Source organism: Mustela lutreola, chromosome 5 (assembly GCF_030435805.1).
Source record: "Mustela lutreola isolate mMusLut2 chromosome 5, mMusLut2.pri, whole genome shotgun sequence".
Classification (NCBI taxonomy): domain Eukaryota; kingdom Metazoa; phylum Chordata; class Mammalia; order Carnivora; family Mustelidae; genus Mustela; species Mustela lutreola.
Genome location: NC_081294.1, coordinates 34,465,458 through 34,483,662, shown reverse-complemented (window position 1 = coordinate 34,483,662; position 18,205 = coordinate 34,465,458). Strand labels below are relative to the sequence as shown.

Here is an 18,205-nt window from a genome sequence, read left to right as displayed (position 1 = left end):
CCTCTGCCTCTGCCCCTCCCCCCCCACCTATGCTCTCTCTTGCTCGCTCTCCCTCTCTCTCTCTCAAATAAATAAATAAAATCTTAAAAAAAAAAAAAAAAGACACCAAGATGAAATGGATTTACCACAAAATTCTGTAACGATTCTAATGAAGTTTTAGCATTATTTACTGAAATTATTCAATAGTATGTAATTGGATCGGGGAAATTCCTGACTTCCTGACCTATAAGGCATCCAATTAGACAAGCTCAAGAAACACTTTCTGCTTCAACAAGGCCATAGTATATTTAACGATATAGTAGCAAAGACATTAAAATTATAAATTACAGAATATATTTATCCAAACCAAAAGAAATATCTCATGAACAAGCACTACCAAGACCAGGAGAATTTTTAATGTAATGTAATACTATACATTGATTCAATGGCAAGTACAGCATGTAAAAACATTCTGAACTACAGCATCTATACATGAAGAAATGTCATTATTAATAGTACATAATTTTGCACTGAGTGCTGTTGTTTACCCAGCACCCACTTTGTTTGTCCTCTGGTCACTACTCTGATTTCCATTTTCTCCACACAGTGTAGGACCTTGACCCCAGAAACCACTCCAGATGCAGGCTGGTTGCCCTAAGGGTAATCTCATCACCTTATTAGTGACCAGTTCAGAAATCTAGATGTAAGCCAAGGGGTTTCTCATTGCCTTGTCTCCGTGAACTGGCTCAGAGATGAACACTAACGCAATGAAGGCCAATAAGAAGATGGGAAGGTTTGCTCAGGGCTTCTGAAAAAGAAGTTTCCTTCCTCTTCAAGAGGGAACCAGCGGAACTGACCTGTCTTGTCCTGTGGGCATTGTGTTGGGCACGCCAGAGGGCTCAACCCGCTGCTGCCTTCCAGCACTGAGGACAGGGCCAACTCACCGAGCAGGGCAAGACAAGAGAACACAGGAGCACAGTGAAAGACCCCTGATTTCAGCACACCTACCCACACTTCTGCCTGGACTTCCTCTGCATACCTAACCCAAGAAATATCCTTTCTGTTTAAGGCAGAATGTGCAGGAATTTCTGCTTCTGACAGCCAAAGTCATCATAATCAATACATAACAAAGGCTCTTCTGGAATTTCAAAATCACAAATGGGGGTGAAAGCTTTGGCTTTTAAGCTATAAAAATGCCTACAGAGAAGGACAAAAGGGTTTTTATACACTTAGGTATACCTATGAGAAAAACAGATAATTGATTATGTAATTGACCAGAAATGGCAAGAAACTGCAGAGTATGTGATCCATGGGTCTTTCATCTACTTGGGTGGATTTAGCCAGCCTCATGGTGCATGGAGCAACATACTGATTCAACCCCTCCTTCTATGTTATCACTGGCTAAGCTTTAGACAGCTGTGTTGGCAAACAGAGATTCTAACCCAAGCTTAAAGAGCCAAGCAGAGTATTTAACATGTGAGTTCTATTCATAAAAGTAGAGACCAGTTTTCTCTGCACAATTAATTATTTGTATAAGAAACAGAGAGAAAGCCAGGCCAGCTAAACCTTGGCTTTTACAAATTGAATGCCGTGAGATATTTCTAAATGTAATACTTACGAAATGTGATTAGTCAACAGCATATTTTAGCAAATTAGAGAAATCCCGAAAGATTTATTTAATGAAAAAAAGCTAAAAACAAGCTTTTTTACCTAATTATTAAAGGACACATTCATAAAAAATTTTTTAAGGATTATCTTAATAATCCACCTCTTATAGCTGCAAAATTCTGTATAAATAAAAATCAAAATTTGTCAAGATTCTACCATGGCTCCATAAGCAGTAGGAATTCTTAAAAAAACAGTCTACCATATTTAAATTGTAGCGTGAAAGTATAATGTTCTTTTTTTTTAAGATTGTATTTATTTATTTGTCAGAGAGAGAGAGCACAAGCAGGGGGAGCAGCAGGCAGACGGAGAAGCAGGCTCCCCACTGAGCAAGGAGCCTGATGGGGCACTCGATCCCAGGACCCCGGGATCATGACCTGAGCCGAAGGCAGATGCTCAACCAACTGCATCACCCAGGCACCCCAGAAACATATCAGGTATACATTCTTAAATGTGTAACATCTCTATTCTTGTATAAATTACAACATTCTTTGTGTTCCCTCCAACACGTGCTTAGATGTACCTTTGCTACCAAAATGCCTTAAAAACTGAAGCAATGAATATATATGACACATTCTGATTTTACTAGTTTTATAAAATCATTAAAAAGATTTTTTTTTAAATAGAAATAATACTGCTTATTTCCAATGTTATTCAACTTAGGTCAGGATGAGATTACCTGACAAAAGAGCCTTAATGAAATGCATATCTTTGGAAAATGCAGTTTTTCAGGGAATGTCTTAGGCATTCCACAGAGTCCTTGAGACTGTCCAGACTTCCTATTAAAAAAGTCAAGGGGTGCCTGGGTGGCTCAGGTGGTTAGGTATGAATCTTGATTATGGTTCAGGTCATGATCTCAGGGTCATGAGACAGAGCCTCAAGTTGGGCTCTGCACCCAGTGAGGAGTCTGCTTGATAGTCTCATTCCCTCTTCCTTTGCCCCGCCCCCAGCTTATGCAGGCGTGCACAGGCTCGTTCTCTCTCTCTCTCTCTCTCTCTCCCCCCTCTCAAATAAATAAATAAATAAAATCTCAAAAAAAGAAAAAAAGAGGTAAGTTTTCAGTCCTGAGTACCATTTGTAAAACCAGGCATCACCAGTGGCAGAAAAGAGAACAATGCTAATGCTCTCTATGCCAGGCCCTACATGGGATTGTTTTCTTCATCTACTCATGAAAGAGTTCTACGGGATAAAAATTTTACCCCATTTTCAGAGATGAAGACTTGGAGGTTCAGAGAGACACATCAGCCAGCTATCAGGCAGTGGACCTAGCATCTGAATCTACTCTATTGGGCTCTAAATCCAAGATCTGATCCCCTGTGAATACATTAAACATGAGATAAAACTACAAAGTGAGAAAAAGGAAAAAGCTATTAGCTGCTCACCAAAATCCATGTTTGTTTTGGGCTGAATTGTGTCCCCAGAAAATTCCTATGTTGGAGCCCTAACCCCTAGTACCTTAAAATAGGACTGTATTTGGAGCAAAGGCCTTGAGAGAGATGATTAAGTTAAAATGAAGCAATTAGGCTGGGCCCTAGTCCAGTCTGATGGATATCCTTAAAATAAGAGAAAATGTGGATACAAAAAGAGGCCAAGACCATGTGAGGACACAGCAAGAACAGAACCATCTACAAGCCAGAGAGGACTCAGAAGAAACCAGACCTGCCTATGCCTTGACCTAGGACTGCCAACCTCCAGACTGTGAGAAAATAAACACCTTGTTAAAACTGGAATTTTCTTAGCAAAATTAGCTACTACTTAGCTAACTAATTAGCAGACTAATACAATGTTCTGTTATTCCTGCACATACAGCAAAGCAACAATTCCCAGCTTCTCTTAACAGTTAGGTTTGGCCGTATGACTTAAGTCTTCCGAAGAAACGTGAGCAGGAGCCATAAGTGGCATTTCTAGGCATCCTATGCACATTCTTCTATGTCCCCATTCCTTCCAGATGACTGGAAGAGAAACCGTGCCTAGAGTGCCCTTCAGAGCCTCATAATGACGACGACAGCTACACTGTCCTACCTGAATCTCCAGACAACCACGTGAAGGAGAGTTGCCCACCAGTGTGTCAACCGCCCATTCCTGTTAACTGAGCAAGGAGTAAATTTCCATAATGTCTGAGCTTTTGCCTTGCTTTCTTAGAACAGCCAGACCACCCCAACACGGAGGCACAAGAAAGTATAGGGAGAGTGGAAAGAAGGAAAATACTGAAATGCATGTGGAGGGCCACACTAGCTGCTCGCAGTAACTCCATCCGGGGTTCTTCCCCAGAGATGGCCTCGGCCTCCCAATCCTTTTCAACTCAGGGACTGCCAGGGATGGGAACACAATGCTTCCAATCTTGCAACACACTTTTGGAGAAATAACAGACCAAACCAGAGTATAATTCTATGCCATAAATTTTCCTAGCAGACCATTTGTTAAATTTGGCCCAATAACTCACTAAGTGTGCTCAAACACACTCTCAGAAGTCACGACTGATAAATGGTAATGAACACTCCCCATCTTGGCATCTTCCTCCTGATGACAAGTTGCCCTGTTTGTGCTGAAAGCTACCAAGAGGTGTGTAGACAGCCTGTGGTTACCAACCCTTGATATTGCAACACTTAAGTCTTTCTCTCCGTCCTTCAAAACTCTCAAAACAAATGAAAATTCTTAGAAGTAATATTACAAAATTCCATACAGCCATATGATAAATTTAAGGGAGGGAAGGAAGACCCATGAATTAGATCAGTCAGTAAAACACAATAAATAATTAGAAAAGAAAGTTAGAAATGACTGATCTCTATAGTTTTGTACTGTGAGATCCTCTTGCTTACAGAGAAGGAAAAGACCAGTCTCTCTAAACAATAAACATGGACTTTGGGCCAAAACTCCGTAGAGGCATGAAAACAATATTATCTTGGTGGTTTTCACAAATGGGAGAGTATATCACTGTATCAATTATTCTCTTGCCTGAACATAAGTTTGAACATTACTGTGAAAAACTATTCTTGTGTGCCGTATTTCTACTCATCGGGATAGATAGATTTCAAAAAGACAAGTAATGTCAGATGGAGAACTAATGCTGATTTTTGAGGCAATGGCAAAATATCTCCAGTTTGCTGTCCTACGCAAATAGCCTTTACATGTCGGGGAAAACAGCCCCTCCCATTTCTCCAGAGTCATGTAGAATTATCACAAGTATCCTGTATAGGGTATATTCTACAGACCTTACCTAGTATAGATAAAAAGCATCATAATCTGTATTGTGCCTAAAAAGATGTCCCAACTTATATGACCTATGAAATTATAATTTATAATCACACAATGAATATCTTCCTTTCTGACCAATAAACACTTTCTAACTCCTAGACAGACCTCCTACTACTTCCCAGTTCTAGCTCCTGAGAGACCTAGCTAACCACCTCAAATTACAAATTTGGCAAGTATTCTGGTTTTGGAAAATTTTAAAAAGCTAGGTTCCCAGTCTTAAGTTAGCCTTTGCAGCATTCTTATCCAAAAGTTGAGCCAAGAGAGTGTTCTTTCTCTCATTCCTTGGACAGCACCGAAAAATAAGAGATATAACAACGAAGACCTCAAGATGGCACCCACAACAAGAGAGATGCTGAAAAATCTCGAGTCTCAAAAAGTTTAGCAAAAAAGATTATAAGCACAACCTGAACATGGCCAGAGGGACTTATTTTTTAATAGTAGCCCCAAAGGACAAAGAGCCAGACAGGGAAGTTGGGTAGTCTTCCCGTGTGTGCAGAGCACCACAAAACGGGACTGTCAGCCCTGTCCTGAAGCTACCTACATTAAGTGACACTAGAGCCTTTAACCCTTCACCCACCCCAATCTAGGGAGTCCAGATGATGGCACAAGTATGTGGTACAAAATGGCAGCATAATAATTAGCAACCTCCAGAGATATTTCATTCCACATACAATCTACACAAAAACAATGTAATTGTTCTTTCAAGCTCGAAGACTGAGTGCACCTTGGAGGATCAAAAATTTGCCAGCTCCGTAAGGTTGCTACCCGAAGCTAGCTAACTGCCCATGCCCCCCTCTGAGTGTCCTTATCCAAATCCAGTCCTGTGTGCAGCCTTCCAAGCACCTGTGTCAAAGCAAGTGAGCTTGGCCAACTTCTGACGTTTGACTTAATCCCCTTTGGATCCACTCAAGGAAACTTGAGAATAGCTTGTGTTCCGAGAAGTCTTTCAGGACCTCGACACACATCAGGTGATCCATGCAGAGACCCAGGACATAAACCAGTCAAGGTACAATGCCAAGGACAGTTTTTCAAAGGGTATTTGTGCTTTTAAAAAGTCTTTTCATCTTTTCGTTGAAATGCTCACGCTTTCGGGTCTCAGGATAAGAAAGATCTTTAGAAAAATCATCTTCTTCCTCATAATATTCCCACCAACTTTTCTCTTTTATTTTGGCTTTCAAAAAAAAAAAAAAAAATGTAGGGAGACTTGCGTGGCTCAGTGGGTTAAGCCTCTGCCTCTGCTCAGGTTATGATCTCAGGGTCCTGGGATCAAGCCCCGAATCAAGTTCTCTGCTCAGCAGGGGGCCTGTTTTCCCCCTCCCCCTCTGCCTGCCTCTCTGCCTGCTTGTGATCTCTCTCTCTCTGAGTCAAATAAATAAATAAAATATTTTAAAAAAGGGAAAAAAAGGTAACAGAAGACTAGTCCTCTGATCAGCCACTTCATCTAACTTGAACATGCTCTGAACAGATCACTGCTTCAGAAAGGACAGAAGACAGTAGAGGCTCAGTGGAACAGATTAACAAAATGTCTTTAACAAATCCTCTTTAAGACTATTACACAATTTGATCTTTTACTAAAGTATACTTACTATAAAGTCCTTATTTAAAAAATAAGTATTATTAGAGGGAGTAGGCCCTAAAAAGAGTATGTGTTTTATACAAGAAGTCTTGAGTTGTATTGCTTACTTTAGGCTTTATCCCCAATAATAATTCTATATACTATGTCCAAATTATCTGATGTCCAAAAAGAGCATGACTTGACTAAAACCAGCTTCCTGTCCGAAATCATGTACTCCAAGAGGAAATGTTTTAGCACCCTCTACTGGCCACTTGTTGTACCTATTCAGCTCATAACCTCTCCCGAACATGCAGCTAACTTCCAAAGGTCAGATGGGGACTACAGCAAAGACCACCCCAACCCTCCTTCAACATCCCTCCTGTGCAATAGCTGGGCCACAAGCCACTGCCACAAAAGGAAAGGACAAAATCCTTCAGCACTCTCCTGCCACTGCTTGTTCATGAGTCAGCAGACTTCACCAATACTGCCATGAGCCCCTGGCTGGCCTGATCTGCATCCACCTCCAGTAACCAACCCACCTCATTTCTAGACTCACAGATTCTTCTATGGGTTAACCCTGTGTCACTAGCCCATGCCATCTGCTTCCCCTGGCCAGCTCGGGTGGGCTGTGGGTGTCTGGAGAGACCAGCTCGCCTATCTGATATCCTCTGGGTAAACAGAGGACAGAAAGAAGAGCTTGGGGGACACATTTTCCCCTAGAGGCTCACAGATGTGGTGTCACTCAAGTTCTTGCCCTTGCATACACATTATTCAGCTGGGGGGTTGTGGGAAGATGCCAGAAGAGAACTTCTCCTCTCCCATGACCTCATGACAAAGCAACTTCTAATTTTCCACTGTCCCCTACAGAAAGCAAGCCTCCTTTAGAAGATTCTAACACAAGTAACCATTAACCCTCTAAGCTCTCATTATCTGGCCCACTTCCTTTCAGAAAGGAAAACAGTAGAGTTAGCACGGTGGTCATAGCAAGGAAAGGGAGAAGAGGAGGGGTAGAGCATTTCTTCAAAGCCGAAATCTTGCTAGATCAAGCTACTGTTTCCTGATTAATAACTGCTTACTAAACCAGTAAGGTCTAATCAATCATCTACTGAGAGAAAAATATTCTTTAAAGAGGATGTGGTAAAGGATTGGAAAGTAATTCCTGCCATCAAAGAGCTTGCAATTTGGTTGCAAAGACCAAACATGCCAAAGGAAATGATTTTAAAAGTGATAAAGTGTCACATCCTTTAGTAAAAAACATATACCAGAATTCCCAAAAACATGCACACACACACCAAGTCCCCTTCTCTCTCTCTCTAGTGTATGGAGAAATGGTTAAAATATTAATAATGGTCATCTCTGCTGCAACTTCTGGTCTGTACTTTTTTCTTCATATTTTTCAGTACTGTCTGGATGTCCTACAATAAAAATGTAGTATCTTAACAAAGGGAACAGAAATAAATTAAAAAACCAATTCATCAAGGGTATCAACAAACGAAATCGCTTACAAATATAATACGATATATAGAATATGACGATGAACACAGTTACATAAAAATATATAGAAAAAAAAATGGATGCCACTATTAATGATCATCTTTATCCAGGCAATTTTCGTCCATTCTGGCTTTCATGTGCTTTCTCATTTTCTAGAAAGTAAATCAATCTTTACTTAAAGAAATTCCAATGTTAAACAGCTTTCACTGTCCTTTTGAAATACCACTAGTCAAAGTGCTCTGCTGATAAGCGTGAGCTTAAGGACGTACCTGGAATCAGCGCTGTGCTGATGAGAATGTCCACCTCCTTGCACTGTTGGGCAAAGAGTTTCATTTCAGCTTCGATGAACTCTTTGGACATCTCTTTCGCATATCCTCCTTGCCCCTCACCAGATTCCTTCAAGTCCACCTCCAAGGGCTCAGCACCAAGAGACTTGAACTGCTCCAAAGCTGCAGCTCTGGTGATTATTGAAGGGAAAGCGGTGGTTATTTCAAGCCCTTAACAGAAATCAAGATCAGCTTTTACCTACACATTTTGGGGGGGGTTTTGAGGTTTTTCTTTTAAGTTTTTACTTATTTAAATTCCAGTTAGTTAACATACAGTGTAATATTAGTTTCAGATGTACAATATAGTGAGGCAACACTTCCATACATCACCCAGTGCCCATCACAACAGGTGCACACCTTAATCCCCACCACCTGTTTCACCCATTCCCCCACCTACCTCCCCTCCGGTAACCAGTTTGCTCTCTACAGTGAATAGTCTGTTACTTGGTTTGCCTCTTTTTTTTTGCTTTTGTTTGTTTGTTTTGTTCCTTAAATTCCACATATGAGTGAAATCATTGTTTTTTGTCTTTCTCTGACTTATTTCACTTAGCATTAGGCTCTCTAGCTCTATCCATGTCACTGCAAATGGCAATACTTTATTGCTTTTTATGGCTGAACAAAATTCCATTGTGTGTGTGAGTGTGAGAGAGAGAGAGAGAGTGTATGTGTATACCACATCTTTCTTATCCATTCATTAGTCATTGGGCGCTTGGGCTGCTTTCATAATTTGGCTATTAGTATGTTGCTATAAACATTGGGGTGCATGTATCACTTTGAATTAGTAATTTTGAAAAAAAAAACTAGTATTTTTGTATTCTCTGGCTAAATATTCAGTAGTGCAATTGCCAGATTGTAGGGTAGTTCTATTTTCAAACTTCTGAGGAACCTCCATACTGTTTTCCAGAGTGGCTGTACCCGTTTGCATTCCCACCAACAGTGAGGGGGGTTCCTCTTTCTCCACATCCTCACCAACACATGATGTTTCTTGTGTTGTTCATTTAAGCCATTCTGACACGTGTGAGGTGATCTCTCATTGCAGTTTTGCTTTGTATTTCCCTGATGATCAGTGATGTTGAGCATCCTCTCATGTGTCTACTGGCCATCTGTAGGTCTTCTTTGGGAAAATGTCTATTCATGTCTTCTGTCCATTTTCTAATTGGATTGTTTGTTTTTTGCGTGTTGAGTTTTAAGAAAAGCAAACTGTATATATGCAAAATTGGACATTTTTTTTGATATCTCTGACTGGGCTATCTCAGTTATTTCCAAAAGTATGTGCCACTTCTACAAAAATTAATTTTTCCTGGAAAAATTAAAACTATAGGGAATTCCAACTTCTACTTACTTCAGTCACAAAAGGAATTTCACTACTGATAACTCCAACAATCACTTCTGATTCTTGGGGCCCCACTATCAATAATGATATGAACTCTGACCTACATTAAGATTTGACTTCATTCAAATCACTCAAGTTGAGGTCTTCGTTTATAAATGTTCTGAATTAGGGTGACCTCTCTCTCATGAATGACTCTTAGAAGTATTTTAACAAAGTTATTTTTTGTCCCTAGTCCTCATTAAACTGTGCTTGAAAAAAACAACCTATAAGAGGTATAAAGAGCCAATACATTTAAACTACATAAAAATACATTCAGTTTAAAAATAAATAAACACTAGGGGCAGTGGGGTGGCTCAGGTCATGTCTCCAGGTCCTCAGATTGAGCCCCACATCAGGTTTCCTGCTCAGCCGGGCGTCTGTTTCTCCCTCTCCCTCTGCCCTCCCCCCTACTTGTAGGCGCTCGCTCTCTCTCTCTCTCTCTCTCTCGCAAGTGAACAGGAGATCTTAAAAATAAAAATAAAAATAAATAAATAAATAAACACTAGCCATGCACCATGTACTGGTTGGAAAACCAGAGCCAGCAAAGATCTCAGTCACGCCGGATGGTGTGTTTGACTTGTCAACACCCATCCCCCTATAGTGAGTCCCAAACATCCCTGATGACAATGATTATTTCAGGGGCTTGCTAAAACTTCAAATTCGTAGGCCCCTTCCCAGACCCACTGAATTACAATCTCCCGCAGAGAGGCCAGAAGCTTATTTTTAGCAAGAGCTGTGGGTAATTCTGGCCACCAGGGAACTTGGGGAAACTGTGGTCTGAGCTTCCCAGTCCCCAGCAACCACTGGGGTCAGAAAGAACAGACCCAGTGAGTAGGACATGATTGAGCAAGAGGTCTTCACCTTTCTGCTGGCTTGAACAAGGAAACTTCAAGCCCAGATTGCCTGCAGAAGCCAACCTGAGCCAAAGCTGAAGACAACAGAAAGGACAAAAAGAACTTGGTCCTGGAAGGCACCAATGCGCTGCTGACACGAGTGTGAAAAATGGAGCCCTTCCCATGAATTTTCATTTAGGAGAGCTAATACATTTTCTCAGAGTTTAAGCCAGTTTGAGTTGTTTTCTATTCCTTACAGCCGAGGGTATACTACTGTTTACCAAGTTTTAGAAATGTCTACTATTTTTAATGAAATAAGATAAATATAAAATGACATATATGTGTAAGTGATCACAATTTTGATCAAAAGGTATCTACATAAATATCTGTAAAAATAATGCCCTAAAAATCATTAGCAATTATCTAGCTGGGAGAATTACAAAAGGCATTTTTCTTTTCTTCCTTATGGTTTCTCTGTATTTTTCAAAAATGTACATGCATAATCGGAACCATAAATGCTTTTTTGTAATTTTTTAAGATTTTTTTATTTATTTGTCAGAGAAAGAGCGTTCACGTGAGGAGGGGGAGCAGCAGGCAGAGGGAGAAGCAGGACGCAGGACTCGATCCCAAGACCCGGGGAATAACTGACTGAGCCACCCAGGCATCTCCTATTTTGGAATCTCTGCCTTCAAAATAATTATCATTTAAAACTATTATAATATATCAAAATGTAAGACATGAATATTTTTGACCCCAAAATTCCTCTTCTAGGAATTTACCCTAAGGAAATAATGAAATCTCTCGAAATACATATGTTCTGACACAGAAAATACATGCAGTATTGTTTATACATAGTAAAAATGTCCATTTAAAGGGGACTAATTAAGTAGGTCACTGTACTTCCACACAGTGGAATCCTATGCAGCCATTAAATATATTTGTAGGTAAGTAAATATCTTCACGATCTACTGTTAAGCCAGTTAACTAGTACTATCAGTAAAATTATATTTTAAATTAACATGTAGAAAAGGGAACATATACAAAGATGTTAATAGTTCTTTGCAGGGAATAGGCTATTTTCACTTTTTGTATTATTTTATATTTTTCTGAATTGGGGAAATAAGCATGTATTATGTTTATGATACGAAATAAAACTGAATGTTATAAAATTGATTATATTTCTTTATAATATGTAAAGCAGGGCTATTTATCTCTACATCATAGAGATCTGTAAAGAACAAAATAAAGCATATAGCACAACGCCTGAGAGAGTAAGCATTAGAACAGGTGTCCAAAAACTACAACTCCTGACCTGCCAATTGTTTTTTCTTTTTGTTTTTAAGATTTTATTTATTTATTTGAGAGAGAGAGATCACAAGTAGGCAGAGAGGTGGGTGGCGGGCGGTGGGGGGGGGGGGGCAGGCTCCCTGCTAAGCAGAGAGCCCAATGTGGGGTTCGATCCCAGGACCCTGAGATCATGACCTGAGCCAAAGGCAGAGGCTTTAACCCCTGAGCCACCCAGGCGCCCCTGCCAATTGTTTTTGTAAATAAAACTTTACTGGAACACACACATATATACACACACACACACAAACAGAAATATAAAAAAGTAAAGCTATTGTTTTCTAAACTTCTCAATGTAGGCATTCAGTAGGATGCTCACTATAGTTACGAGGGGAATCTCCTAGTTATTGTTTGAAAAAAATTTTAAATCACACCCCTTTAATATCACTGAGCAATGAGTTGTCCTTAAGGTTTTAGGATGTTTATCTGAAAATATATATTATTCAGTCTTCCAACAAGAATTTGTAATCGTGTGTTTTCTAATACATTTGGATTTCACATTTATATATGATACCAATCTCCAGTCTCAAAATAGTGATTAATGAGCTATAATTCTTAGAAAAGCATTATATCAGTTTAGGCACATCTTTCTTCGTTGTGTACTTGAACTATCCTAATGAGCGGTAAATGGAGTTAAGCAACAGCCACCCTCAAGCTATCAGCTTTGAATACAATCTAAACCAATGACATCAAAATACCTAATAAATTCTCAGTAGCTGTCCCAACATCAAGTTTCAAAACCTCTCTAAGCCAAAAATACACATTTCCACTTTAATGCTGCTTACTGTCACTACAATGAAAATTTGCACAACCTCCTCCCTCTGGGTTTGGCTGTCTTCAAAGACTTCACATCAGCAAAATTAAAAATTAAAAGACATCACTAATGACAGGCTTGACTCTGGTTATCCTTGTCTTGCAACCTGGTTACTTCAAAAATGCCTTTTCTCATGTGAGCAGGATAGCTTTCCATCAGTATATCACTTCTCTAAACTCCAGGTAAGCCCTGACAACCATGTTCTATGGAACATTCCTTACTCCAGAAATGCACACTCTTTCCAACTTTGAATATTGCAAATTTTTTGGAAAATTTTGATCATTCTATTTTCAAGATTAGCCATGGTATTATTCCTTTACTGATCTCAACTGATAATCACCTTATGCTTCAACCTTGAAATAGTATTCATACACATAAATGAAAGCCACTCTCAAGAAACATTTAATAAAATCCAGTATCTAGTATCTTCTAAAATGAAGAACAATTTTAATCAAAATTTTCTTTAAAGAATTATAGATAATGTTGATATACCTGCTTTAAAGTACACTGTGAACCTAACTGGCGACTCTCCCCTAGAGGCTCTACTATTGCCCAATCACCTCTATCTGCTTCCAACCATTCAAGGCAGAGTATACCCCTTACCTCTCTGCCACCTGTCTGTTCTCCAAAATGTCTCTAATGCTGACTTTTTTTAAACTAAACTCTATGCCCAACATGGAGCTCAAACTCATGAGGCCAAGATCAAGTCACATGCTCTACTGCTGAGCCAACCCAGTGCCCCCAAAATATCTCCTCTACTACTTTTTTTCTTCAAACTCACAGATGTGGTGGTCACGTCCTGCCTGATTTGTAAATGCATCCTGAACAGAAAGAGGACATGGTAGAGCAACATATCACAAACTCAGGATAGGATTAACTCTAGTCCCACTGCTAATCCACAGAAAGAAACAAAACTGAATGCAAGTCTTTTCTTTTCAAGTCCTCTGCTTTTTTTTTTTTTAAGACTTTTACTTACTTGACAGAGAAAGGCACAGCAAGAAAGGGAACACAAGCAGGGGGAGAGGGAGAGGAAGAAGCAGGGCTCCCATCAAGCAGTAAGCCTGATACCAGGCTCGATCCCAGGACTCTGGGACCATGACCCGAGCCAAAGGCAGACACTGAACGACTGAGCCATCCAGGCGCCCCCAATTCCTCTGCTTTTTAAATGATTTCTTCAGTACTGAGTCTGGGCCCTTCCATTTTTTTTTTTTTTTTCCCACTAGATAATATTTTTCCACTTCGAGTTAACATTGAAGAAGCAAAAATAGTTTTAAGTGGAAAGAGCTCATAAAGCAGTTCTCAATGTGCAACTGCCATTTATAAATCCTAAGGAAAGCATAATACCCACCTGAAACAAAATGCTTTTGCCTTAGCAGCAATCACTAGGAAGGCACATACCTGGTGTCAAATCCTCGAACAATTGCACCCATCGACTTCGCCGCACCTGCAGAAGCCAGCCCAGCAACACCACCACCAACAATCAGAATCTATGGGAAAGGGCAGAATGGTATATTTTAAATAAAGTTCATTATCAACTGATTGTGAAAAACCACCAGCTAATAACTGTCAGCGGCTAGGGCACTACACAGTTAATTCAGTAACATACCAGGTGTGCTGGTGGTGAATAGCCCTCAGTTAATACACTGAGTGGACAGACAACTCTTTAAAGGAACCACCACTGTTTTCACAAATTCATCAAAGGACCACCTCACCTGCTGGCAAAGGCCCACAACCTTCACTGAAAATAGACAACCAGCCTCTCCAAGTGGAAGCCACGTACAGTCTGATGAACAGTACACACATTAAAGATTACTAAGTCTTTCCTAGTGTATAAAAGCTATGTGTACTGAAACAAATTCCCAGCGTAGCATTCTAGCTACCTCTCCCCTCTCAAATGTGAAGGTTTCTCTATGTTCATAAGATGTCAAAATAAGTTTCAAAGATGGGTACAACTTTGGTGAAATAGCTACTCTGCCCTGTATTTGGAGCTCAAATGCTTCTGAAAGAACAGCAGGTGACGAACTACGTAATTCTGAACCATTATGAATGAACCATACCACGGCAACACAATGACTCTCCCTAGCCATGGAAGGATCAGAGCCAAGAAAACCAAAGAATTCCTGAGAAACAAGAGTCGCCCCTGCCTTCTAAGAAACACAGTAAGAGTAGTGTTGTCTCTAGTCTGGAATGGGCCTTCCAGAAAAAAAGTTCTATTATACTCCCCAGTCAACTGAGGCAACTCCTTGTGGTTGTGTTAAAAAAAAAAAAAAAAGCCACCCACAGACACAGAAACAGTGCAGCTTTATAAATTCCCACCTACCCATCATGTCCCTATGTCCTTCTGCCTCTTTAAGAAGCCTAGTCAACCCATGCTCCAGGGCCCCCCTAAGCAAGTGTTTTAGAAATCATGTGAATTCATCTTGATGGTGATGGTTTAGGGTTTGGGGGTTACTCCACAGAAAAGGAGACAAAGAGAGACCAAGGAGGCTCTGGGCTCTGGGCTCCAAGGCACCCACCCCACACTATGACAATGTGAACTAAGGGATGCTTCAGGTGAAGCACCTGCCTTCAGCTCAGGCCTGGGATCAAGGCCCAAGTCCGTTCCCTGCTCAGCAGGGAGTCTGCTTCTCCCTCTTCCTCTGCCTCTCTGGCCCTGCTCCTGTTCTCTCTCTTGCTCTCTTGCTCTCTCGCTCTCTCTCTCTCAAATAAATAAATAACATCCTTTTTAAAAAAAAAAAACTAACAAAAAAAGAATATGTGAAATAAAAATAAAATATCTAAAAATCACAGGACTAGACCAAGCTATCCTGCATCAAGAAATGACCCACACACACACACACACACAAAAAAAAAAAAACCCGTAATTTAAAAGCCGTAATTGCACAATAATAAAGCTGTGTAGATCTCACAACAGGAATTTATTTTTTCTGCAGCACCAGGTGAAGAAAAAGACACAGAGATTGAGGGGCACAGTCAAATCCTGACTCGACTACCAACTAGTCCTGGGTGACCCTGAGCAAGCCATTTGGTTTGTGCAACAGAGCAGTCAAAACACCCCTACCCAGATGGCAGTTATATTAAATGATTGAATCTAAAGCTTTGACTGCTGACTCACAGACCACAGACATATACTCGGGAAACAGGGAAGGCCATGGGAAAGAAATGACCTTTAGGAACATTCTTTATCTCCAGGGTGCCTGGGTGGCTCAGTCAGTTAAGTGTCCCAATTCTTGATTTTGGCTCCGGTCTTGATCTCAGCATCGTGAGATCATCAAGTCCTATGTCGGGCTCCACACTCAGCATGGAGTCTGCTTGAGACTCTCTCCCTCTGTCCTTCCCCTCACTCACATTCTAAATAAATAAATAAGATCTTTTAAAAAAGGGATATTCTTCATTTCCAATCACTTAACGTGTTCCTCCTCTCAGCCTGCCAGCTCAGTTAAGAGCGCTAATTGTGCGCACAACTGTTCAAGCCAAAACAGGAAGGTCATCTTGAGGCTTCCCTTTGCACGTTTCCACCTCCAGTCCACCAGAAAGTACTCTTGGTGTCAACTTCCAAAGATCTCCCAATCCATCCCCTTCTACACATCGCTCTTGCCACTGCCTCCCAGGGCACAACTTCCACCGTCAATTCCGTACAGATCTTGCCTTCCCTCTCCCCCCTACTAACCATTCTCCCAAAGAACTTCCATACGATTTTTTTTTTAATTCTCATGAGATAATTATATATATATATATATATATATATATATATATATATATATATATATATGCCTCTGTCCCTAATTCCTGACACAGAACTCCTAGAACCCTTGTAATTTCCAAAACCAGAAAAGCACTGGGAACATTTTTTGCTCTAATAACTCGTCTGTGACCCCAGTTCATGACACAGAGTTCCTAAATCCCTTGGAATTTCGAGGGTGATAGCAGGATCTTCTGTTCTAACAGAAGATGGCCGCTGACAGCTGCTGAGAATTTTCAGCCCCACCTCCCATTCTCCAGAGAGAGGAGAAGGGTCCAAGGAGTTAATGATCAATTATGCCCACATGATAAAGTCTCCTTTAAAAATCCCAAAAGTACAGGGTTTGAAGAACTTCTGGGTGAATACAGGGAAGTGCAAGAGACAGGAGCGTCCACGGAGGGCACGGAAGCTCCACGCCCCTTCCCACCTCCCTTGCCTCAGGCATCTCTTCCATCTGGAAGTTCATCTGTACCCGTTATCATAACCTTCTATAAATTTCCTGAGTTCTGTGAGCCGTTCTAGCAAATTAACTAAACCCAGGGAAAGGATTGTGGAAACCTCTGAATGATTTACAGTCAGTCTGCCTGTAACAACCTGGACTTGGCGACTGGCATGGGAAGGGGGGTGAGGGCAGCCTTGGGGGACTGAGCCCTCTACCTGTGGATCGCACACTACCCCCAAGGAGATGGTATTAGAAATAAGTTGTGGGACACACTGCTGGTGTCACATAGTTGCTCAGTGTAGAGAAAGCCCCACACATTGGGTGACCAGAAGTGTCAGAAGTGAAGTGTTCTATGGGACAGTAGAGACACAGAAGCAAAAGTGAGTTTTTCCAAAATGACCCTGAATTAGACATTTCCATCAGCTGTAAGAGAATCTGAACAACCCTGACAAGAGAAGCCCAACATCATCCAGCTCCAACCTACCTTTCCACCAACTCACATCACTCCCCACCTTGTTCACTGCACTCAAGACCAATAGCCTTCTTTATCCTTCTCTGTTTCATCTCAGGGCTTCACAGGTGCTGTGCCCTTTGCCTGAAATCCTGAATACCTGGTTCGTTTCTCACCATCCTTTAGGTCTCAGCTCAAGTGTCAAAGGAGCCTTCCCACAGTCCTAGTGAAAGCAGCTGGCCCCCACAACTTACTATCACACCGTCCTGGTCCTTTCATGTTTAAGATTATCTCATATACTTGCTTGATTTATCGCCTCACTGTAGCCCCTACTAGAGTGTAGGTTTCATGTGGCAGGGATCTCGTTTGCCTTATTCATTCCGCAGCTTCCAGAATAGTGCCTGACCTATCATAAGCCATCAAACGAGGCTTGTTAGCTCATTCTAGACAAGGAAGAACCCTCCGTATTTATAGGAAACCCAAATAAAAAGTTATTCAATCTACCTTGATATCAATGCCCCCCTAGTGTCTAATTCTTCAATACCAAAAAACTATTTCTGACGGATGACCACAGTCCCTTAACCTGTGGTTTAAATTCTCAGTAAAGACAGTCTCTATTCTACCTTCTAAAAGCTGATTGATTCTCCTTCCTTTAAGCCTCTCGTCTTCTGTTTCACATTTTAATCTCTTATATATTCCCAGCTTTCCTCTCAGTTTCCACATTCCTCAGGAAAGAGTCTAACCAAAACTGAGTAACAGGTTTGTGCATCAAAGCATTCAGCCAGTTTAAAAACAACCTTGAACTGCTGGCTGCCATGAGTGCCAGACCTACTCTTAAGATCCTGACAAAGAAATCAAATGGAATCCCTTCAGGGGCACCTGGCTGGCTCAGTCAGAAGAACATGTGACTCTTGGTCTTGGGGTCATGAGTTC

At 40.9% G+C, this 18,205-nt stretch overlaps 1 protein-coding gene across 5 annotated transcripts in view; it reads right to left on the bottom strand.

Annotated features, from left to right (window-relative positions):
• Window positions 1-18,205, bottom strand: part of NNT (nicotinamide nucleotide transhydrogenase) — a 97,075-nt gene that overhangs the window by 61,982 nt on the left and 16,888 nt on the right. For all 5 annotated transcript variants that reach the window (XM_059173936.1, XM_059173934.1, XM_059173935.1 and 2 more), the window contains exons 6-7: window positions 14,036-14,124; window positions 8,218-8,405 (exon numbers count right to left, since the gene is read on the bottom strand). In XM_059173936.1, the coding sequence (XP_059029919.1) occupies window positions 8,218-8,405; window positions 14,036-14,124 (277 nt within the window). The remainder of the gene's footprint in view (window positions 1-8,217; window positions 8,406-14,035; window positions 14,125-18,205) is intronic.